Source organism: Calypte anna, chromosome 6 (assembly GCF_003957555.1).
Source record: "Calypte anna isolate BGI_N300 chromosome 6, bCalAnn1_v1.p, whole genome shotgun sequence".
Taxonomy (NCBI): Eukaryota; Metazoa; Chordata; class Aves; order Apodiformes; family Trochilidae; genus Calypte; species Calypte anna.
Genome location: NC_044252.1, coordinates 3014248 through 3038587, shown reverse-complemented (window position 1 = coordinate 3038587; position 24340 = coordinate 3014248). Strand labels below are relative to the sequence as shown.

The following is a 24340-nucleotide window of genomic DNA, read 5'->3' as shown; positions in this document are numbered from 1 at the left end:
TGGTGATTCCATTCCAATAATCCAACAGATTAGGGCTAAGGAGAGGTTCTGCATGAGACCCTCCTTAATCTGCTTTTTTATTCAGTGATAAACCAGTCCCATGGCTGAGAGCTGAATGTATCATGAAGGTGTGTGCCAGGCAACATCTGAAACTGTGCCAATTCACACAAGGAGGTGAGATGTCTCATGCTTTTGCAGAATTGAGGCAAATACCACCACAGGTGGGCTTCTCTTATCAGATGGAAACATTTCAAGGCAGTGAACATCTCTAAGGAAACATCTAGCACATCTTGTCCCCACTTCTGCTCTTTCACTCATCCCTTCTACCTCTATTCTCCACTAAGAAAGCACAACAGAGAAAACTGGGGTGCAGTAAACTAAGAGAAAAATCCCAATTAGAGGTCTGAAATTAGGCACCCCACTGAAGAAAGAAAGAGACCTGGGTCTGTATTGCTCATCTCCCCTCCAAGTCTCAGGTATGCACAAGCAGGGGTCATCCAGAAGTGGCTCTGAGAAAAGCCTGGCCTGGCCTGGCCTGCCCTTCCCTCAGCTGCACCAGGAACTGCTCACAACAGAGTTCTTCAAACATGTGACATGACCTTCTCACACCTCCAGCCTCCAAGGACTCCCTTCTCCCCTAACAGAACACATCTTGTCTTTCAAAATTCCCTGAACTGAGAAAGGAGTTAAGACAGGAAAAGAGAATCCTTGCTTAACGAAGCCTTGCCTCACCTTGCCCCTGATCTTGCCCATCACTTTGCTTTCCACATTTTTCCCATGTCCGTGGTGCTCCCATTAATGTTCATTTCCCAAACTGAAGAAGTAAACGAGGCACTAGAACCCAATTTCTAACTTCAATTTTTTCTTTTTTCTCTTTTTCATAACAGAATCCTTATTTTAGTCTTCTCCCACAGTGCCAAAAGAAGATGATTTCCACCCACTCCCCTTGGGGCTAAGACATGGGTACAGCACAACTCACTGTTCATATTTCTTGGCTTTAACAGAAAATGTCACAGCTTATTTTTGAGTCCTCCTGCCCCTGGAAAATGTGAGCTTGTCTGTTCCATGCTGCTGTGAACATTTTTTATCTGTTTTAAGGTTATTCTTTTCATAGTCAGAAGATCCTGGTCAAAGAGGTATGCAGTCCATCCCTCAGCAGAACATCATGAAGCTTAAAAACTGTGGTATTTGCAAAGGACACTTCATGTAAACCAAGAGAGGAAATTCCTCACTACTTGCAGCATCTCTGCCTGAGACAGAACTTGTGTATGCTGCATCTGCTTGTAGTCCTCCTATTCAGCCTAATCTTAGTTATTAACTAAGTTAAAGCATAAACTTATATACATTATAGACAGCTTTTGTTTAAAATTTGTTTAGAATCCCTTAGAACAACTGAATGATAAAGTATTACCCATAGGTTTTATTATTACTATTATTATAATTCTCTTTTTGGACAGCACACAATGAGCTGCTCTATGTAGATATACAGAAAAATCAATTGATAGGCATAAAGTGCAGGTCCCATTAAGAAAACTAACTAATTATGATAAGTTGCTACATAAATTGCTTTGTGATTTTCCCAGCAATCAATTTCAAAGGCTAAGTAAGCCTCTGGCTTGAAAACACAATGAGTACCTAACAACTGTGTCAATAACAACTATAGAGAAGACTGCAATGATAATATGAACAGGATAATTATCTTCCTGAAAGTAAGTTTTTATGCAAACTGATTTCCTTTTCTTTTTATGGCTATGATTTAAAGATGGCAGAGCTTTTCAAAGTGCATGTGTAGCGAGTTGAAAGCCTTCAAAAAAACAAGACCTTTGTGTATTAACATTTATTTCTACAAAGTCTGTGTCAATTTTATCATCTTACTTCAGAAAGGTTAAAGTATTATCTTAAAAACTCTAGACAACTCCTGAAGAATCAATAGGCATTTTTAGTTCCAGATAAACCTACAAACATTTATTTCTGAAGTATGACCAGGCTGAGCAAACTGAGGTAGCACAGGTAAATCCCCAGAGGATAGTTTGGGGCTTTCACACATCACATCACTTATACTGCTCCCTCTGGCTCTCCAAAAATTCCAACAGTTTTTCCTTCAACACCAGATTTTGAAAGTAGTAAATCTCCTTGGACATCTACGGGGTTGTTATTTCCAGCACAACTGGATGGCACACTGCTTGCTCTGCATTCTCAACTACCCTTCTGTCTGGACCTGATGCATATCTCAACTTCTACAAAGCTGGGAGCTGGCTTTTATGTGTGGTACACCCTAAAAATGAGTCAGAATGCATTCTGTACAGTCATACTTGGCATGATGGAAAAGTTAATATGCTGAATACTCAGAATACAATAGCTCAGGATAATGACCACAGGAAAAACAAAAAGAGAAAAAACCCAAAACAACCTGTCTGGGTCTTTTTTTGTAGGTGGTTTTGTCTGGTTTTCTTTTTTGTTTCTGGTTTGTTTTGGGGTTTTTTTGTGGAGTTCAGGTGTCTCTCTAACAAATTATATGCCTACATGCTTTCACTTGACTAGGACTGGAAAAGTTTGGAAAAATCTTAATTCCAAAACAACTCTGTAAAAAAACAAAACTAATTTAAAAAGCACAAAAAAATGAAAAACAAAAAACCACCCAAGAAACTGAGCAGAAGGAACCTCTGTCCTTTTGTTCAAAAATGCTTTGTAAAATTACCTTCAGAGGGCTACTAGGAAGCTTAAAAAATATTCTGTCCCTGGATTTCCAGGCATGGCTTCTGAATGCAGTTGACTTTCAAACTTAGAATAGACTGTTACAGAAAAAAAGAAACTGTTTCTGTCAGTTGACTCAAATAACCTGGTAGAATAAATAATTTTCCCTTTAAGCACTCATCATTCAAATATAAACCAAGCAAATGTAATGCACACACATACCAGAAGATTGGATAATTAACTAAACAGACACCAAACCAGGACAGTGGATTTGTTCAGGAAGTTCTTACAAGGCAGAATAGATTGGAACTATTAAACCCTGGCATAAACCCAAGCTAAGGCTCTAAAAACTACTTACATAAATACAGACTTAGTTTCTAATGCAAACTGCTTCTTCTTCCTTTTACCATTAAGCTATGGGGCAAACTTACCACTGGTTGTTCCCAGAAACAGAGCCAGAAAAGCAGTCATTTGCACAATGTTACTGGAAACCAAATGGCTTTGGCAAATGAATATCTTTTCAAGTAAATCAGGTAATAGAAAATAAAATATCTATTTACACAAAGGGCATCCAGCATTTTTTAATATGGGGAAAACCAGATTTTCATGATAGTCATGATTTAGTAATATTGCTCCTCTAGAGACAGAATGATAAATTCCCATTTTCCCCACCAACTGGAAAGCATCTCTCTTTATAGAAGGCAATTGGAGTTTGAATGCTTACATATAACAAAGGCATTTTCTTACCAAAGATGCTGTCATGGAAAAGGAATATTAAAACATCAAGGGGGGGTGGAGGGTGAGGAGCTTTTCTCCAAGTTATCCTTAAAATTACATTACTGCAATTTTTAAAATTTTTTTCCATCAATTTCAACTATGTCAAGAATTGAAAGCTCTATTTTAAAACTAGTTAAGAACTGTCACTAATGAACAGAATGGTACCTCCACTGGACAAACAAACCACTTTAAAAAAATAAATCATATTAACAGAACTTTTGGAGCAATTTTCTACATTTCATTACATTTGTGTACTGGAAGCATGGCCATTTCTGTTTTAAAACAAGCTTAAGGAACTTTTTTTTTCCTTAAAGGTAGGTAAATTTGGACATGCAGATGGAAAGGTCCATTTTAATTTTTTTCATCAGAAAATTTGAAAACTAAACCACAAGCAATGTAAAAATAAATTAAACATTGTATGACACCAAGACTTGTCTTTAAAACTGACTTTTTTTTTTTGCCTGGATAAGAGAAATGGACAAATTTCACACAAGTAAATCACTGGTGTCTAAAACCATATAAAATGAAATACCAAATGCTAGTTTAACAAAGACCAAAGAAAGACCCTTAGGAGTTTGAGATCATTGTTTTGGAATCAAAACAAAAATAAGGCTAGCTATAAAATTACCACTTTGGAAGGTTTGCCTAAAGGGACAGCAATTAGATCTCCTACAGAATCAAGTCCTATTGCTCTCAGGTGCTTCAAACCTCTAAAGAAGTCCAATACATTTTCTGCTAAAAGATAAGAACAGTGGGAGCTGGTTAAGGTTCAGCTTTGTTGCTCAGACTTGCTTTTCTAAGTAATTTAAGAGAAAACAACTTTGCCAAGATGGGGAGAAATTTTCTAAAGCTTAAAATGTGTATCCAGTGTTTATTGTACTCTTCATGTACTTAGAAACTCAAAAACCAAACCACTTGATATAACAGAATGATTACTCCCTATGATTCCACGCTGACACTGCACTACCATGTGCTTTTCCTGCAGGCTCTGCAAGTGAGAGAGATTTTTACAATTCCTGAATATTGACTGTTCAAAATATGGAGTCAACACAAAAGGACCAGATCCTGTCTGGAAATAACATGTTGTATGCATCGACACAGAAGCCATGGGATGCAGGGTGCAACACATGCAGAATTACAAATTTTTGCAAAACTCCAAGGTAAAAAAAAAAGTCTAAATGTACCATTCCAAACCATTCAGCTTGCTCCTGCTCCCCACTTCCCAAACCCTCCCCTCCCCCAAAAATCAATTAACAGCTGCACCAAACCATTTGCCAGAATTTCAGATTCTGGTAAACACAAAGCTCTCCAGGGACAAATAAGAGCATTCACAAACTTACAGCATTCTGCTTTCCAGTTAGCACTGAAAACTGACAATATTTACATATGCAACAGCTGATTCAATCATTTTTTCACAACACTAAAAGCATTCAGTGAAGAAAAAACCCTGAAAATATTCAGAACCTACAGAGCATGTTTAAGTGTTTCATTCTTTTCTTGGAGATTTTTCTATTGACTTCAATCAATCTTTTATGAGCTTGTGAACTCAAAGATTTTTCTTTATATAAAAAAAGTTGATTGTAGTTAATGGGCCCTGCCAGCAGGTTGTTCCAAGCTTTATTTACAACACCTGGAATTTTGGAAAGTTCTCTTATTTCCTTGTGCATATATTTCATATATACCAAAGTATACATATAGACTTACTGGATCATGCTAACAAGGTCTCTTTCAGGGCCAACTTTATCCTATTTTTTGGATGACACTTTCTCCTCCATTCATTTATTTATAGCTGTGCTTAATCAACAAGGAAATCTCCAAGCACATGTTTAGCATGCAGAGAAAAATATTTCTGGGAAAAGACAGAATAATCAATTATGTAAAGACATAAGGGTAAAAGGTCCATAATTTGGGGAAGAAAATTTCCTCCTTTCATAGGAAGAGAGGAGGAACTCTCAAGACACACAGTACTTAGAACCTGGTAAGCTCCAGCTCTGAATGGACACCCCTATGGGTGCACTGCTAGAGCCACACAATGGTTTTCTGGCAAAAGAAGTCAATTAATAACACAGGGACACAACTTCTGATGCTTAATGCTACTGGCATTTCTTTTACCAAGTTAGATTCCAAAATCAGCCATGAATCCAAGCTTCTAATTGACTGCCACCTAAATAAACAAATCTGAAGATACCTGGCTTCTAATGTTAATTTTTATGGATTTTTACAGAATTTAGGCACTTGCAGCATTCTTTCTTTCTACTTACTGTCCTACTAGATCCTAGACATTCAATCCAACACCAGAAATCCAACCTCAAAGCAAATGGACTTACCTGAAAATCAAAGCCAGAACTTGTACCTTGGGAAGTGGGGGTGAAGAAATTATTTTATATTTTGGGGTTTCTTTAATCTCTGCAGCCCAGGAGTGTGCTCACATCCAGAACTGTGGTCCTTTCTCTTGGAAAATACCAGTTACTACCTGAGGTCACTCTCAGAACACAGCACACTACAGCACTTTCAGGGCATCTGATTTCCAGCACCTTCTCTCAGTTTACACCAAGGAGCTTCACCCCCATCTTTAGCTCTGGCACCACAGCTGTGATTGATCTCAGCTGCAGCAAATTAAAGGCTAATTAGAGGCTCCTTTGTTCATCCTTCCCACCTGAATCATGGCTCCTTGTGCAGCTGGAGTGCCTGCTTAGTTCTCTCAGAAGGTTTCAAGTCCTAAAACTGCCTCAATCTTTTACAGTGCTGCAGAATCTGAACATGCATTAAAGATACCATGAATCCATACATGGAAGCCTGACTTTGATTCCAGAATCCTGTACAAACCCTGCCATTTACATGAACAACATGAAATCAACATGTAATAAGGGAAATAAACGAGTATTATTGCTCTGGTTTTAAGCTGAAAAATGCTGCAAGCTCTACAGATTTCTCCTTTTTAGGGCAAAGATGAAAGACCTTGGAATGTACCTTTCCTGAGTGCTTCAGTTTTTCACCTGTTCCCTGAACCTTTTTTGGTCCCTAGGTATGCAAAAGGAATCTGAGAATTTGCCCAAGGTGCTTTTTAAGTCCAAGGACTGGTGAAAAAGGAAATTGAACACTGATCCACCTTTTAATGTTGGAAATCAGAGAAGAATCCTTTTTTATTGCCATGAAAGTGTGTTAACATTTCAAAATTATAGCCCTAAATTGCCCAATTGCCTAAAAGTTCTTTTTACAAATATTAGAAAGTTTACAAATTCTCTCAAAATTACCAGTGCTGCACGTCATCATCTACTTAGCAATATTTAACCACTCAAATCTCTTTACCTTGTTCTCTCTCACACACAAAAACATCACCAAGCACTATTATCCATGGATTTATTTGCTTTCCCAGCAGACTACCTGCAAATCCTACTTAATACGAGTTAAAATCTGTAATCTTGACAGGGATGGTCTTCTCATCTAGTGCTTGAAAGGCACAGTGTTCTTCTCTGGAAAGTAGCAGTAACTAAAACAGAGAAGGCCTTCAAGCAAAGCTTGCCACCTTGCAGGAGTTCAAATGGATAAAAATCCAGTTCCTACCTCTGTGATTGGTGAGGTCTCTGGATCCAGAAGGCAGAGGTGTGTAGTGATTCTGTGGAGAGGTGGAGGCAGCATCACTGGAAGCCTGGGTGGGAGAACAAGTATTTATCAGCACTCTGAAGGAAAGCCACTGATTACAGAAATAGGATGCACCTGCAAATGAGTGGTTACAGGTGCAAAGAATCACCAGCCATGGAGGATTAATTGGGTTTTCTTAAGGGTGCCTGCAATCCTTTAAGGCAGCTGGACTCACAGGAGGGCACAGGGTGCTAGCAGGTAGCATTATTAAAATAATACTTTCATACAGCTTAAAAAAAAATATATCACTGTCTTTACCAGGAAAGCTTCAGGCAATATTAATATCATTAGCTAAATATTATTATTATTATATTATCATTATTAATTCATTTCTTAAACAATAACCATTGCTTTAAATAAATTATTCAAAGTTTAGATTTTTGGAGTTGATTTTGGCTGTGTTTTCTGTTTGAGATTTCTTTCTGTTTGGTTGTTTGCCTTTTTTCCTACTACCTAATCTACAGGATCTGTAACTTGGATCAACAAAGAAAATCTGTTACTATTTTACAGTCTATTTAATACCAAGTCCAGCAGTTCTTTGCTCAGACAAAACCTAGAGGTTAATGTGAAGACAGATACCTCAATTTAGCAAATATTTGGTTACATTTAGCTGTGAGTAGTGTAACTTTCTTGGCCTTGTAGTGCAACATTGGTAACATTTGTAAACCACAACATTTGAATTAATACAACGCTTGCAAGAACACAAACTACTCCTGTAATAAATAGAATAAATAATAATAAATAAATAATAATAATAGTAATAGTTAGAATTTCTTTACTGGGCTTCTTGGTGACCTGTTCCTATAAAACTGAAGCTACCACCTGTTTTAACCAGCATTCCTCAAAGCTATTTGTATTTGTAGTTGCTTGTCAGTGCAAAAAGAACTTCTGATGCATATGTCACCATCACTTGAAGGCATAACTGTCACATGTCAATGCTGTCACTGTCAAAATATTCCTGTGAATATTAAGAGTAATACAATCTATACAAATCTCTTCAGAAAATAGCTTAGGGCCAAACATCAGTATGTGGCAGGGAAAACAAATGGCTGTCTTTCTGCTGGTGAATCAGAAACGTGATTCAGAACCCCAGCCAGGGTTTGTGCAAAACAACCTCACCCTGGCTGATATTCCAGAGAATTAAAGTTACTCTAAGTGAATGCTTAGCTCAAAGGAATGAAAACTGTTCTATATTTGACAGGAAATTATATACTGTACATAAAATAACAGCAAAACACCAATAAACAAACCCTCTGGTTCCTGCTTTGCCTAAAACTGGAAATAAAGCTAAATTGCCCCTTCACTCCAATATCCTTCTTAGAAGCTCTTGAATTTTGCTTGCTCAGAGGTATATTGCTGAAAAGGCAAAGTCTCTTCCAGTAATTTTGGGAAAAGCTATCATCAAGCTGTCAACAGTCTAAATTGAGATTAAAAGTACCAAAGAGAAACCTTCACTGTTATCAGAGTCCCAAATAAGCACACTTGAATAGAGAGATAACATCTAGAGCATACAGTATGAGACCACTTCTTCCTCCAGGTTTTGGAGTGATTCACAGGGATGGAGCCTTATGTTAAATAGTTAGTGACACTTTTCTTCTTGTCTTACCCAGACTGATTAGGTCCAAAGAAAAGAGGTAGCTGGGAACAGACTCCTGTTCTTGGAATTCCTCTCAGGTGTCTGCTTGCTGGGTGTGAGGGGCATCTCTCATTCCAGGAGATTTTATGTACCCTCAAGCTCATGTTGGGAATCAGATTTCCAACACTTCATAGTTCGGGGTGGATTGAGCTGCATGGTTAGAGTTGTCTGGGTTTGGGCTCAGTTGGTACCAACTCTGGTACCGACAAGGCCTCCGGTACCAACAAGACCTCGGCTCAGTCACCCCCCCTCCTCCCCTCAGGCCCCACCTGAGGGGTATGGAGGAGAAAATCCACCCAAAAGCTCAATAATCAAGAGAAGCACAAGGAGGTTTGCACTCCCCAATTATTCCTGGGGCATAAACAGACAGAGTACGCTTGGAAAGAGAAAAGAAAGAAATAAAAGTACCAGAAGAAAGAGAAAACAGGACCGGATCTGAACACCTTCCCTCCCGGGCCTGGATTGCTTCCCTGCGGCCTCCCCTCAGGGCACAGGGGACGGGCAGGGGGGTTCAGGCTCAGTTCCCCACACGGGGTTTCTGCTTCTCCTTCCTCCTCAGGGAAGGACTCCTCACATTCTTCCCCTCCTCCAGTGCAGGCTCCCTCTCATGGCAGAGAATCCTTCAGGAACCCCCGGGACATGAGTCCCTCCTGTGAGGTGCAGTCCCTCAGGAGCTGCTCCCGCCCAGGCTGCCCACAGAGTTATGGCGGGAACAGTCACCCCCTCTGTCACAGGGTCCTTCCTGGCTGTAGATCCATGTTTTTTCCACCCTGGCTGTAGATCCACATCTTTTCCACCCCAGCTGTAGATCTATGTCTTTTCCACTCTGCTTGCAGATCCACATCCACCTCTCCCTGTCTGCCCACCTCAGCCTTGGCCAGACGTGGGTCCAGCACTGTAGCTGAGGGAGCTTCCAGAAGCTTCTCCCAGGGGTCACCCCTGTGGCCCCAACCTCCAAAGCGTCACCACACAAACCCCAGACAACACTTGGCTAAAACCAAAGGCTTGGTCCTTCTAGATGGAGGGGAGAGTTCTCTTCTCTAAAAAGTATAATTCATGGTCACAGGTGAGAAAGCGGAGACAGGTTTTTTCCTAGATTTTTATTCCTACCTGATGAGTAGCACCCTTGCAGTTTAATACCTGTCCCTATGAAGATGTTTGTTTTTCATCACAATGAGTCTTCATGTTATGACCTGATTTTTGGTAGGAACAAAAATGGGGCTGTAATTATGGTATGACACAGTTTGACAGCTGGTCTCCAAAAGTAAAAACTTAGTGTATCATCTACCCAGTTATTATCTTCTAACGTTTTAATATACTGTCATCTAGGAGTCTGACAGCTATAACCAAGACCTCTAAGTTAACAGCCTTTAACAAACTTTAACAAACATGATTTTCATCACTGTGGGTTTCTGATTCTTGCTCCCAAGTTTAGCCAGGAAATTAAGAATGGAATTAGTATTTACGTTTTTCTTCTCCAGAATATTATAGCCCTATTTTATGCTTTTATATTAATGAGACACTGTAAGTCTGGTTTTGAATTTCAATTAAAAATATATACATAATATATACATTCTGAGGACATGATTAATTACAAATTAAGAAGATTCATCTGATTGACTTTTGCAGATATCTCTTGAGGATTAATAGGTGGGCTGATATTAGTCTGTGTTTGCTCTAGTGGAATATCAATACCTATTGACAGTTGATATTCTTCTGTTTGTGTAGCATAGCTTATATTTATATTCTGGTACTTCTGTACTAGTATTTACTCTGATATCTAAGGCATGCCACAAATTCTTTACACACCAGTAAGTATTCATGCATTAATTCTGACAAATTTTGCAATGCAGGAAGAACAACAGCATCCTGACAAGGGTTCAACAGATTCACGTTGCACTTGAAGAAGATGTGGTAAGTAAAATCATTTCCATATACACGTGCAAACAAAGGAAAGTTTCCTTAGCTAAATACATTAAATTCCAAAATATTGTTGGAGGATATCACCAAGAGAAATCTTAGTGTGATCAAGATATCATTCAAAAGAGAGATGGTAGAGTGCAGACCAAGAAGTGGTAGCAAAACTCAAAATAATTTAAAAAAATATTATTTACTATGGAGGTCAAGACAAAGACTAAGGATTCTCCTGTATCTGTTACCTTAGAAAGATTTTACATGTTCAGGATTTCTCCTTTGCAACATGTTTCTCATCCAGTATGGGAGTATCTCAAACCTCCAGCATTTGAGTGTGACTCATGCTTTTCAGGGAACTAATAAAGAGGCAAAATTCTTGGGGACAGCATGATGCTCATACTCTAAGCCTGACCCATAATTATCAGTAATTCTTGTGTTCTGTGATACTGCTGTTTGTTTCCATTCACCACAGTTTTAACACTTGTCAAAGTCATCCAGTAGGGTCACAGAAAAATGACCTCAGCAATTTGAAAGCTCATTGCTTCTCATTTGGTGATTTACATTCAAATAAAAATGAAAAACAATACTGTGACACTACAGTGATCAGCCCAATGTTACAGACCACACTCTCAGAGGCAAAACGTGGACTCAGAATTTAGAAAGTCTGATTTATTTTAAAATATTTTTAATATATCCACGGGGAAACCACAACTAAAAATTAAGGAAATCGCTGCATTATCCATTTCTTAAACTGACAAAAACATCTCTCCAAAAAGGTGTATGATTAATGAGAATCTGTGGCACAGTTCCAACTCAAAGAATCAACTAGCTTTTGAAAAATCTTTCCTTTTATCTAAACAAATGGTAATATTTTCCTGAAAAGCAGATCTTGTCTCAAATGTACTCATACTTCAACTGATTATACTTTTAAAATTTCCTGCATAATCATGTACTTAGGCTAAGGACTGATTTTGGATCCCCTTGGCACACATATCTTCCCTAAGAGACACAATGGCAACAGTCTTCAATAATTCAAAATAGATTTTGGAAACTTGCCTAAGTACCCACGAACCAATACATCAGCCATGTGTCAGTTCAGCCCCTTTCTAACACTGGCAGCAGCAGCAACTCACACATCTTAACCCATGAGATATATTGGACCATCACCATTTGTCCACATTTGTGATTAAAGGTACAGAAATTTTCCATGGAATTCCTCCTGAAGATTTTTTGCCCCCCAAATTTTGGACATAACTAAGTAACAATTAAATATATCTATGTAAACCACATATACACATTTAATGATGAACACAGTCTGCCTAAGAAAAAATAAAAACAAACAAAAAAATTGTTGAATTTATGACATGCTTGCAGAGTATCTAAAGTATCACTGCTTTAGAGGGACTGTTCCTTCCCAGGAGTTCATGGAGCACTGAGCACAATGGGGCTTTGATTTCACCAGGAGGTCTTTTGAGCACATTGTGATAGCAGAAAATATTACAGGAAACAACAATACACCAAGTCTGTAACCATTCCACCCTAGGGAATGGTTAGGGAAGAACAACTTCATTTACAATGTATTTGCTTTTCTCTGAACTCAGGAACCGTACAGGCAGTGAAAGAAAGGGACAAAGTGTGAATAAAGAAAAAGGATGAAGAAAGAGACTAGAAAATTGCAGAAGCAGGACCTGACAGGACCACTGCAGGCTGCACAAGGTCTTGCTCGCTTCTGTGACCTAAAGTTGGATGGACCAGCCTGAGTTTGTGACCAAGATGTTTATGTTCCAGCTGCTCAGGTGAAAGAGATTCCTTTCCTTGAGGAATGGGGTTCCCAATCCCATTGCCACACAGCCAAGCATAGCAGTTGCCTTTCCTACATCCCCAGCACAAAATGAGGAGTTAGATTATTTAAGGAGGAGAGGGGGAAACAAATCTGTGGTGTTCTCACAGCTTGTTTGATCACTGAAATAACCTCCTGGCCTGGCACAGGAATAGTGTTTTAGTTCAAAATCTGCTTTTAGACTTTTGAACTCTGTACTGCAAAACAGAAGAGCACAGCAGAAGAGCACTGGATGGATGGATGGATGGATGGATGGTGAGAAGGGAGGAAAAGCCTGTCACCCACTTTTGTCTCAATCCCTTGTCTGTGCTTCTCATGTTTTGCTGAATGTCACAAAGATCTGAGTGACTTGCATTAGCAGGCAGTGAAAAAGATATTAAAAATAGTGATTTAACCAGACCTAGTAAAAAGCACAAACACAATCTGATTATTCTGAACTAATATGCACTTTTAATTTATTTTTATAAGTGTCTCATTAGAAAAAAATTTCTAGGGAAAGACAGGGCTTTTTCCCAGCTTCTTTTTTTTCTCCTAATAATGAGAATTCATGAGACAAGAAAGGAACTTAAGGGCAGGTACTGGTAGGATAAGGAATTTCTTTGGCTTTAGGGTTCTTTTCCCTACTCATCTAATGCTCACAATAATATTTTTTTTTTAAATCATCCCGAGTCTGACCTTCTAAGTCTGTGATGCAGAACTTTTAGCATGATGTGAAAGTGAAAAATGTTTTTCTAGTATGCAAACACAAAGTCTGAAGAGGGGACAAAAAATAACACTTTGTAACATTGAGAAGAAAATAAAGTCAGCCTCACACACCAGCAACTGGCTCTCAAGAATCCAGGAATCTAATTAGACTAAAGTTTCACTTGTTTAATTCCCAAATTCCAGTTTTTCAAGGAAAAAAAAACCCTGGTTTTAGTCAGTAATAGACAGGGAACATCCAGCATTAATATTGGGATATACTGTACATCTGCTGCATGGAAACAGATTTGTAGACACCAGTGGTTCAAAGATACAAAGAGTCTGCTGGTTTTGGCACCCACACACTTTCTTTCAAATACTTTCAGCTGCTGAAGGAGTGAAGAGGGAACTGCAGTTCAGATAAGCCAATCCTCTTGGAGTCATGGTTTGAGAAAGAATAAAGTTATAATGGCTCCACTCTCCAAATTAAATCTCTCTCCTAGAAGTTTCCTTTTAATATTTCTAAACACAAGGATAAACAAAATTTTATCTAGTATTTATACTTCTGTTGGCAGAAAATGCTGCAACTCATTTATGACATTTTTTGATTTAATAAATAACACAAGAGTTTCAGTTTTAATCAAGAGTGTGATTCTGAACTTCACAAATACTCATTCCAGACATTTTAACAGCCTATTTTCATATGTGATGCTATTAACAGAGTAAGCCAAATAATTGTAGTGCTAGGATGACAAGGAGAGCAGTGTTCTTATATTTTGGTTGGTCTTCCATTTCCACTGACCTTTAACAAGAAAAGGCAAGAGAATTTTCCTTTTTTAACAGAAATAGTGGAGCTTAGGAAGATTCAAAGCATTTCAGACCATACTTCCCTTATTTTCACATCAGAGAGATACTCCCTCCTGACTTGAATTTATCTTTTGGTTTTCATTTAATGTTAAATTGCAAGGTTGAAAGCAGGGTGTGACTGGATCAAAAATGTAAATGAATATCAGATAATTCTTATGCATTTAGGCTTAATTGAGTGTAATCGATACGTCTGGGGTGCAGCCAAATCCAACTATTGTGAAAAGCACCTAATGTATGGACATTATTTTTGGACTACTGAATGCCAGAAAAAAAATGAGCTGGCATTCAGCTTTGGTGAATCAGGCCCTGAATTTTCACCTAAGAGCAGTTTTGAATTATTACTGAAGATAAGGTGTAAATGTGCAAGGGAATTTTATCCATGTTTCTCCCATGAATCATAAATGAGGAAAAAAATTACAGTCTAAATTGCACTTAAAAGGAATAAAGTCTTTTCATGTCATACATGATTTATCAAAATGATCTCATTTTAAGAGTAGTGTGGTGTATCTTGATTAATAACATTAGTAAGCATGATGAATGACCTGTTTAATGCTAACACAGAATTTATTGGCAAAATCCCTACTTCTCCCAAAAAGGGTGGGAAATAAAACCCACAGCAGCTAGTGACTTGCTGAAACAGCTTCAGTAAACTCTCTCTGTATTTTGCATTAGGAGAGCTGTGAAAATTCTTCATTTGAGTTTATTCTGGGGTTCGTTTGGAAAACATGTACCAGGCTTTACACCTCATGTGGCAACTCTTCCCTCTGCTCAAGTCCCTTTGCAGTTCCCTGCAGAACAAGCTGAACTCTGCATGTACTGTAAGAGGATGCAGTGTATTAAGGTCTCTCAAGAACATCAGCCCCATCCCCTTTATGACCTCTTTCAATATCCTCTCCATTTTGCTTTAATATCCTAAATACTTCCCTTCTCCCATTACTCCCATCTTCCCCCTCCCCCTGCACCCGTTTTGCTTTTTTTTTTTGGAGCCTGCTCCAGCCTGCCCTAACTAATTTCCTTTTGGGCTGACAGATCAGAGGCCTTCCTACCACTGTTCCTTTTAGACCTGTGAAGCCCTCCTCGTAATCCTGCTGCTTGTCCACAATTAATCTTTCCAGTTGCCACATTATTAACACTACCACCCACAGACAGAGGATGCCTGAGCACGGCTGGACACTCGCTCCCCACTGGAGCATCAAAGTTGTCAATCACACACTAGTCAGAAAGTTGCCTGCTGTCAACATCAGAGGTTTTCATCCTCTCCTACCCGCTGATCAAACATTTTTCTTCAGAAGATTAATTCCAAGTCCCCACCCATTTCCTCCCATATCCTCTTTCCCTTTTAGGTTTACTCAATGATCCATCTTCTGTATGGAAAAGGAAGCAGTGTATAATAGAAATCCTTTCCAAACAAAAGTTCAGCAAAACTAAATTTAAATCCCAGCTGCTATCAACCTCTTCCCCCCCATGCAAGTTAAACACCTTAAAGAGCCTGGATTAAACATAGTCACAAATGCCTTTCTTTGATCAAAGGCTCCAAGACTTTACACAAATATAATCACAAGGCAATGACTGCAACTAAGGAGCCTGAATTGATTTGTTCTACTGTAACACAGAGTGTACAAAAACACCCGTTGGGTTTTATGACTTCCAAGACCATTCTTTGTCAACTTATAGCTCTCAAACCCAAGTATTTTAGCATTTCCTTAACACTATTTTTTTCAAGCTCAGTAGGAAAAAAAAAAAAAAAGGAAAAAGAAGAAAGGAAAAAAAAAAGAAAAAATAATTAAGTGATTTCTTATTGCACAGTGTCTGCCTTGAGACAATTGAAAACTTTTAGCTTCACCCCTCACATTTAAATGCAGAAGGATGCAAGAGGTTCTGCTGCTCACTCAGTTCATTTTCATGAGCTGAAGGGAAGTAACTTCAGTCTCACCACCTCTCCCTAGCAGTATTCAGATCCTAATATTTTCATTTGGGATGAATTAAAGCTTACTGTTCAAGTGGTTCAGGATCTCTTGTTATGGTAGACAACAGGATCTGTCCCTAAAGAAGCACTTCAACATCCCAGCCACAAAACAGGGAATGAAAGGAATACTCATTAATGTAATCTAACAAGCAATTTATTTACTGTAAAACTTCATGCTAGATTTTAAAATAAGAAGGACTCAGTTTAAAATCACACAACAAAACAAATTTTAAGTTGCTAAATCATACTCATCCCTAAAACAGAATGCTTTTTTTTTTTCTCTTAGACTGGTATTAATGAAAAACAGGAATTGACAAAAGACCTCCAAAATCATAGAAAATAAAGGAAATTCTGCTGGCCTTGACTCCTGGCCCGAGGTAGGGAAAGTAAGTCAGAACAAGAAGCACACATCTGATCTTGCATTTCTTTACCAACATCTTTACCTTCTTCACCTGCTGAGAACACACATGGTACCCCCTTACAGTATCTTACAGCATGCAGGATTCACACTCTAGTAAAATAAAGTGCTAGGAAAAAAAAACAAAACATCCACCATAAATAAGCCTGTCTCACCCCAAACCAGAAAACCCTGCAACTCTCCCTAGAGAATTCTGAGTTGCCACAGACAAGTATTCTTTAAGGTGTCTTGTGAAGTGAACCACAACTGAACTTCTGGATGCTGATCTTTTGCTAAGTTCCCACCTCAGCAATGCCCAAACGTGTTTTCTTCAGCCCTTCCCCACAATATTTTTCAGCTTATTCTACCACATCTACAAAGCACAGCACACTCTGGGGTAATCACCATGTCATGTGGACATCATCACAGAATCATAGAATCATAGAATCGACTGGGTTGGAAGGGACCTCAGAGATCATCGAGTCCAACCCTTGAACCACCATTGCAGTTCCCAGCCCATGGCACTGAGTGCCACATCCAGTCTCTTTTTAAATATCTCCAGGGATGGAGAATCCACTACTTCCCTGGGCAGCCCATTCCAATGTCTGATCACTCTCTCCGTAAAGAAATTCTTTCTAATATCCAACCTAAACTTCCCCTGGCACAACTTGAGACCCTGTCCTCTTGTCTTGTTGAAAGTCGTCTGGCAAAAGAGCCCAACCCCCCCCCTGGCTCCAACCTCCTTTCAGGGACTTGTAGAGAGTGATGAGGTCTCCCCTGAGCCTCCTCTTCTCCAGCCTCAACACCCCCAGCTCCCTCAGCCTCTCCTCATAGGATCTGTGCTCGAATCCCTTCACCAGCCCAGTTGCCTCCTTTGGACCTGCTCCAGGACCTCGATATCCTTCCTAAACTGAGGGGCCCAGAACTGGACACAGGACTCGAGGTGTGGCCTCACCAGGGCTGAGTACAGGGGCAGCATCTGTCCACATATGCAGGGCTCAAATACACAATGGATACAATAGAGTTACTCTGACCTGTGTTCTGAAATACAGATAACTCAGAACTCCTACACTTGGTTTTCTCAAGCTGATGTCCATGGATTCCTCAAAAGCAAAGCTGGAAGAATCAGGAAGGTAAATTATTTTGGGGGGCTTTTTGGGGGGTAGGAACCTCAGAGACTGTTCCATAAATTAAATCAGTAACATATTCTCACCACTTGCAAACACCTCCAACTATAAAAAGAGGGATGCAGATTGCTCAGATGTTTCACTGACCAAGCATCACTGTTTGCCACGTTACAGGGATTACTTTGCATCACTATTCACTTTCCTGTCCCCTGCTTGCCTAACTTTGGTCAAGGCTGCAAAAAGAAAAGCAAGATCCTAAGAAGTGTAAGGTAACAGCAGGTTCATGACTACTGTTGAGTTGCACTGATTCCTTAGCTTCCTAGGCAGAGGAATTAAGAAATCAGAAGGTTAAAAATGCTCCCAAGGCATCATTCTGTCATGTGGGAGCAAAAGGGAAATGAAGCTAAAAGCTCTTGTCACACTACTTAGTCAGCAGAAGGGGGTGCTGTAGTGTAACCTATTTAAAATGCAAATAAAACTTTTCTATGAGCAGATTAAAGCCAGCATTTTATTCACTTGGCATACCCCGAGCAGACTCAATGCTGGAATCCAGCTCGTCACTGCACACCGCAGGTTATTAATAGAGCTCAGAGTGGTGTTGCTAAATGTGCAAGTTAAAAGCAAATAAACAAAAATGGATTTATCTGTGGTATTTGTTCTCCAGGAGGATTCAGCAAGGCCTGACTTACGCTGCACATTTGTTTACCCAAGATCACTGAGGCTCAATTATTTTATTTTACTTCTTTTTTTTTTTTTTTTTTTTTGAAGTGTTTGATTGACAGCCACGTACCACAGCCAGACATTCTGGGATATGTGATCTATAACATTAACATTCTAGAGAAAAAGACAGTTGTTTTCAACTAGGACAACTAAATTTATTAAATAAGACACAGAGGAGAGGATCTCTGGTGCACAACCACTCCTTTCTAATGGGCCTTTCTGGACTCTCGTGAACTACCAGCACAGGAGAAAACACAAAGTCAAAGGCTTCTGCAGAACCAAATCAACACATTGTGCTCTGGATTTACACTTCATTTTCTTACAGTGTCAGGTGTTAGGGCAGCCAAGTGGGTTTCTCCTCTATATTCAAGCCAATTCCTCTGTTCTTCATCTTGATCTCCCAGAGTTTCATCAAAAACGCAATTTAATTACATCTCCTCCTCCAGCCTCCCCCTCCCCAAAAGAGTGTAAACATGACTCCTTTTTATCTCCTGATACATCTGGACAAGTAGACAATGTGCTAAAACAAAATAAATCTGCCCTGACAGTCACATCAAAGGGTTCAGCTAGGGGCTTGCAGCTACTTAAGGCACAGGAATGTTGTTGCTAAGCATCGCTCTACAACCTATCAGTCCCTTAAAGAAGAGCTTTTTTCTTTCAGAGAGAGATGAGGAAAGCTGGAGACTGGGAACCAGACTGCAAAGGGAGATTGGGGATTTTGGAGGATTTGGAAGCTTTAAAGGGAATTGTGTGAATGGAAGGGGGTTTGGTTTGGTTTGGTTCCCCTCTTGACATACAGCCTCCATTTGGGGGTAGGGTAGGGGCTCGGGAGGAAAGAAGGGTTAAAACTTCTTGATGAAACATATTCTGAATTTTCCCCTTGGATAAAACCAAGCAAAGTCTTTGATATCCTTTTTCAAATCCCTGTGCTTACTGTAGATTCAAAATACAAATATTGTGACCAAAAATACCAGGACTGGGATACCAAGGCTGTTAAAACATATTGCAAAATCCATCTCATGCCCTGCTTTTCTGTCAAGCATTTGCTAAATACCTGAAACCAGCAACAATGTCTATATCTAATAAACAGCTTTTTATTTGGACATGTTTAGTGCTTCAAGCTCCAATTGGAAACAAAGGGGGGTAAATTCATGCTAAAATCAGACCTTAGAACTTTATTAATTCTAAACACAGCCATGATGAAACAGACATCTAAAAATTCAACTTATGCTCTGCTCTCACTGATGCAAAAACATATCCAAGCCTGCAAAGTATGAAACAATTAGTTCTAAAGTCTCATTTTCCTGAAGGTAAGCTGAGAAAACAGTAGTTTGGTTGCAGCACCACTGAGAGGTGAAAAAACTTTGATCACACATCTTTGGCTTTTAAAAAGAGATGAAAAGTTTAAAAAGCCTTCTTTCCTTTTTAAGAATTAAACAAAGAAAATGCAAAATGAACTCATTCTACATGCAGGGTAACTATCAAGAACATGAACAATTACTAAGCCCATGGTATTGCACAAATAAATAACACTTAGCATTATCTTCAGCACTATCATATTTATTAAACAGTGACTGAGGGCAGCAGTAACCATTTTTATTGTCCCATATAGCTCTTATTTTCTAATTAAACAGAAGGTTATTTCCACTTCCAATGCAGCCATTTATCTTATTTGACTGCTACACAATATTTTTTGCCAGCCAAGCCTGACTGTGAAGTGTTCTGTGTGGTGAACTGTGGCCCAACTTGCTTTCCTGTTGGTAATCATAGAAATGGGCCATTTTGTGCTGTGTTAATAAATAAACTTTTTGCAATTTCTCCTAAAACATGATAAAGCTCATACTTTGTCCTGCCCTCTAGCTTCAATACAAGGGCAATGAGCTGTATTATTAAAGATATAGGTCAAGCAAACCTCATGATTTCAATCCTGTGGGGTGCTTTAGAAACTGTTGTCATATTACTGAGATCATTCTGCTGCTCCTAATTATTCCTCTTGGTTGCTTCACATTTCAAGTGATTTCTCTCACACTTATGTCAAAATTTATAAGCTGCTCTATGTAACAACACTACATTATTTCCTCACTTGTTATGGTAATAGAGGACAGAAACTAGGAGAATGCTTTAATCTAGCTGACAAGGATAATGTAGTCTAGAAATGTAATAAACTTGGTATTCTGCTAGAGTTGTGGCTCTTTTTTTTTATTTTTTTTCCCTACCATGAAACATTTCATATAGATAGACATCTGAGAAAAACTAATTGCTACAATAAATTGAATATCCTCTTTTCTGAGTTGCTTTTATCAGAAAAAAATGTATCAGCATTAAAGCATTCACTTGTGCACTCTCCCTCTTCCCATAATTGCTTTTCTGCAGCGTTCTCTTGACTCTCCTGTAAAGCCACACACTGCCAAAAGAAACCCATACCCAAGAAATCCACGTGTCACACACCAAAGTGCAAAACATTTCTAACTAACAGCCTGGGCTTTACCAGTCCTGCAACACCTCTTGGGCTGACTGGCACAAAATTTTATTTGCACTAAGGAGCTTGAGACTGGGAAAACATCAAATCAGCTTTATGTGATGAGTGCCTGTCCTACAATGTCTTTTGAAGGGTTTTAGAGGAAAAAGATAGCCTGATGTAAGGTTTGAATTTTAAAGTTAGTGAAGGGTTAACCTATCAGAGCATTATTTCCTGCAGGCTACTCTACAGGGTACAAAATTATGTTTAAACCCCTCATACACACAAAAAAAGCCCAGCAAGCAACAAAATAACCCAACCCAAAACACAGCTCCAGTTAGAAAATATATAAATAATCCAAACATGACATCCATCCTAGTATTTCTAGGAATAATTTTGCTGAAATAGCTCGTGTGTGCAATTTGCTCATTTGTCCAATGAGGTTTTTAAGTGCTTTGGGTTTTTTTTAGTCATGAGCAAACTGAAAAGCAGAAAGCCTAAAAGATCTGTGAAAAAAAGACCTTCTGCCTCTTAGTTTTGTGCTTTCTCATCAGGAGAATACAGGAGCAATGCCCTGCATCAAAGCCACCAAGCAATAGAAGGCATTGGTTTACAATGGAAACCTTTTAAAGGGATTCTTTCTAGACAGACAAAATGAAAAGTAATAAAAAGTAATTAAAAAGTAATAGTTAATTGAGCATGCTCACAGGAACACATAGAGGAGATTTCTGGGTTTGTCTCTGTTCCTGCTTTTTTTCTTCATAGTCTTGAGGACCTGACTGAAGATAAACTTGGTGAGGTTTGGAGGTGTGGGGTTGGGGAGGAAGGAAAACAGAGAAAAAGAAGAAGACCTCCAGAAGAACTGGAGACCCTGTCATGTCCTGCCTGTTGGCAGGGCAGGCTATTCATGTGTTTGTAAAGTGAGATTTCCCAACATATATGCAAGGAATACTTTGCCTTTTGGCTTTTTCAGCTACCACCTGTCAATCTGTAAAACCTTCTTGAAAGCTGATGATTTTACAAGTGTGTCCGTGTTCAGATTGATTTCCAGAGCCAAAAGAAGTCAATGTCACAGTTTCCAAGCTGAGCTGTAATGGAAAGAGCATTTAGCATCTTCTGACACCATACAAGTGAAAAGGAGGAATTTGGGGAATGTAAATCACGTGGTTAACCAAGATGTTATTAAAGTGTAAAAAGGAAAACAAACTCTGGTGAGAAGGATTAACCATAAGAACAGGAAGCAATTTTAGGATCTTCACAAATTAAGGCATGAGAGAGAGAGAGAATTCAGATACAAAAGCATGAAACTGCAGTGCCCTCTGACAGTAACACATCAGTACATTTACCTCATTTTTAGTGATTCAAATCAGACTCAAAATGATGCAAGACACAACTCCACAAAAGGAAGAGCCCATCAAAAATAGCTATGCAAAATATAATTATTGTTGAGTAGTTAAAAGCAAAAAATAAGAGGGCAAAACTGGAGTGCTAATGCTTTAGGATTTCTTAACTCTATTTAGAATAATTATTCTACATAAAGTAGTTGAGAAAGGAGACTTTTTGTCCATATTTATGTAGCAGAACTGCATAACAAGAGGGAGGTGAACTCTGTAAACAATTAAGCTTTTATTTTGTTATAGTTACTTTTCTTGAACACATTAATAAGTGAAGTTCCTTTTTCAATTTTATTTGAAAGATACCTTCACCCTGCAGGAGGTCAGAAAAATGGCAGAAAAGTGGTTTTATCTTTTTCCAAGCTTCTCTATGGATCTTTGGAGCTGTCTGGCCATGAAATACTGGCAAGTATGAACTTTTCTTTTTTTCCTTGAGATGATAAATTTAATAAATATTGTCCAAAGGGGCTCTCATTGAGGGCCTCTCAATGCTCCCACTGAAGAAAAGCTCTAACTATTGGTCCTTATATATTAATACAAAGCACTTCAGCAAGCCTACCCCTCAGCTCTAGAAACACTATTCCCCCAAATTTGCAGAATTTCAGGACAGATTGCAATTCAGGGATGAGGGAAAGGGTTCAGCTGCTCATTTAGAGGCCTACTCTTCTTGGTTTGAGCTGTTACTATGGTTACTCCCACAGCTGACATGTACTAAGCACTTGGGAGTCTTGGTGAAAAACCTGCCATCCAGGTACAGCCTGTCACAATTCCAGGAAATCTGTTCCAACAAATTAGCCTTGACATTAAAATTCTTATTTTTTTTTCTACCCCAGAGTTACCTTTTCTTCCTAACCTGCTGCTTCTGTACCATCAGTTTAAAATCCAGCAAAGCCACCAAATACAAGGATTTAGGATGGGCTGACATTTTGTACTGGCAGTGGGTTCTCCAGGCACAGCAGCATTGCTGAGGTGCAATCCTTCCCCTTCCTTCACACTTTCACAGGTTTTGGACAGACATCAGAAGAAATATTTCTTTGACTTGCAGGTAGACACCTGTAGATTAGCATCACTTCATTGATTTTCTTTAGAAACACCAAAGGAATTAAGTTTATTCCCAAGAGCATGATCCTTAAACTGTTGCATCATTTAGCAAATTATTCCCTTGGGAGAACACAGAGATTCAGGCATTTGGACTTAGCAGAACTGCAAGTGCAGTCAGGAGGAGAAAAATGGCACCTCCTAGGTTGGTTAAAACATGATCTGATTAAGGCCCTTCCATCCTCTACAATGTTATTATATATGTTAAATTCTTCTCTATCTCTTCTTCAAGCTCCTATTTTTCAAACTTCTCTGTGGACATTAAAATCATTTTCTCTGTCCCCATAAAGCATGTGTCTGAAACAAGACTAAGTCCTCTTCTGTGCTTGTGAAAGAAGTTAATACAGATGCTCTCCCAATCCATTTGGAAGCTAATGGATATCATTTTGAGAAAGAGGCAACTAAGTAATGGTTACCATAAACACAGCACTTCATGTCTAAACAATTCAATTTTCATCTGAGGGAGAAAAATGCATTTTAACCTATTAGCAAAGTTATATATATATATTTTATTTTTTTTTTAATATCTACACTTGCCAACACGGAAAATTACAGCCACAAATACAGGAATATCAGAAATCCACAGCAAAAATATTTTCCAGCTCAGCTTTTCAAAATAAAAAGGCAATCATCACACATCACTGTTGCTACTTGTACAGAACCTTTCATCAGGCTCAGATTCACTGAGGGGAAAAAAAAAAAAGCATGAAGCTAAAGTAAGCAGAAGACTTTTCAGAGAAACAAACACTCATCCACTGGTTTTCTCATCTTGCAGAATATACTTGGACTTCTTTCTGCTTTTTATACTAAAGCATTAGCTTATCCACTCCTTTTCTCTCCATTTCCATCTACAGAGGAAAGAAGTTGCTTTTTTGTTCTAAAAACTTGCACAGTTATTTAGTGAATGAATCTTAACTGAAGACTTTTCCAGCTTCACAGAACAAGGAGCTCTCGGTGTGTTGCAGAATGTTAGATATTCAGCTAAGAGGAATTAAACCAGCAAGGTTCATCTATCACTAGTTAATATGGCTCCAAAATACATTTCCCCAAATAACAGAAATCATTAGAAGATTGATGAAAAAGAGTTATTTTCTCATGCACAGCAGCTGCTTTCTGAAATAGCCACACT

At 38.8% G+C, this 24340-nt stretch overlaps 1 protein-coding gene across 2 annotated transcripts in view; it reads right to left on the bottom strand.

Moving 5' to 3' along the window:
• LRMDA (leucine rich melanocyte differentiation associated) overlaps nucleotides 1-24340 on the bottom strand; it is a 550862-nt gene that overhangs the window by 78987 nt on the left and 447535 nt on the right. For both annotated transcript variants that reach the window (XM_030453399.1, XM_030453400.1), the window contains exon 6: nucleotides 7036-7120. In XM_030453399.1, coding sequence (XP_030309259.1) covers nucleotides 7036-7120 — 85 coding nt within the window. The remainder of the gene's footprint in view (nucleotides 1-7035; nucleotides 7121-24340) is intronic.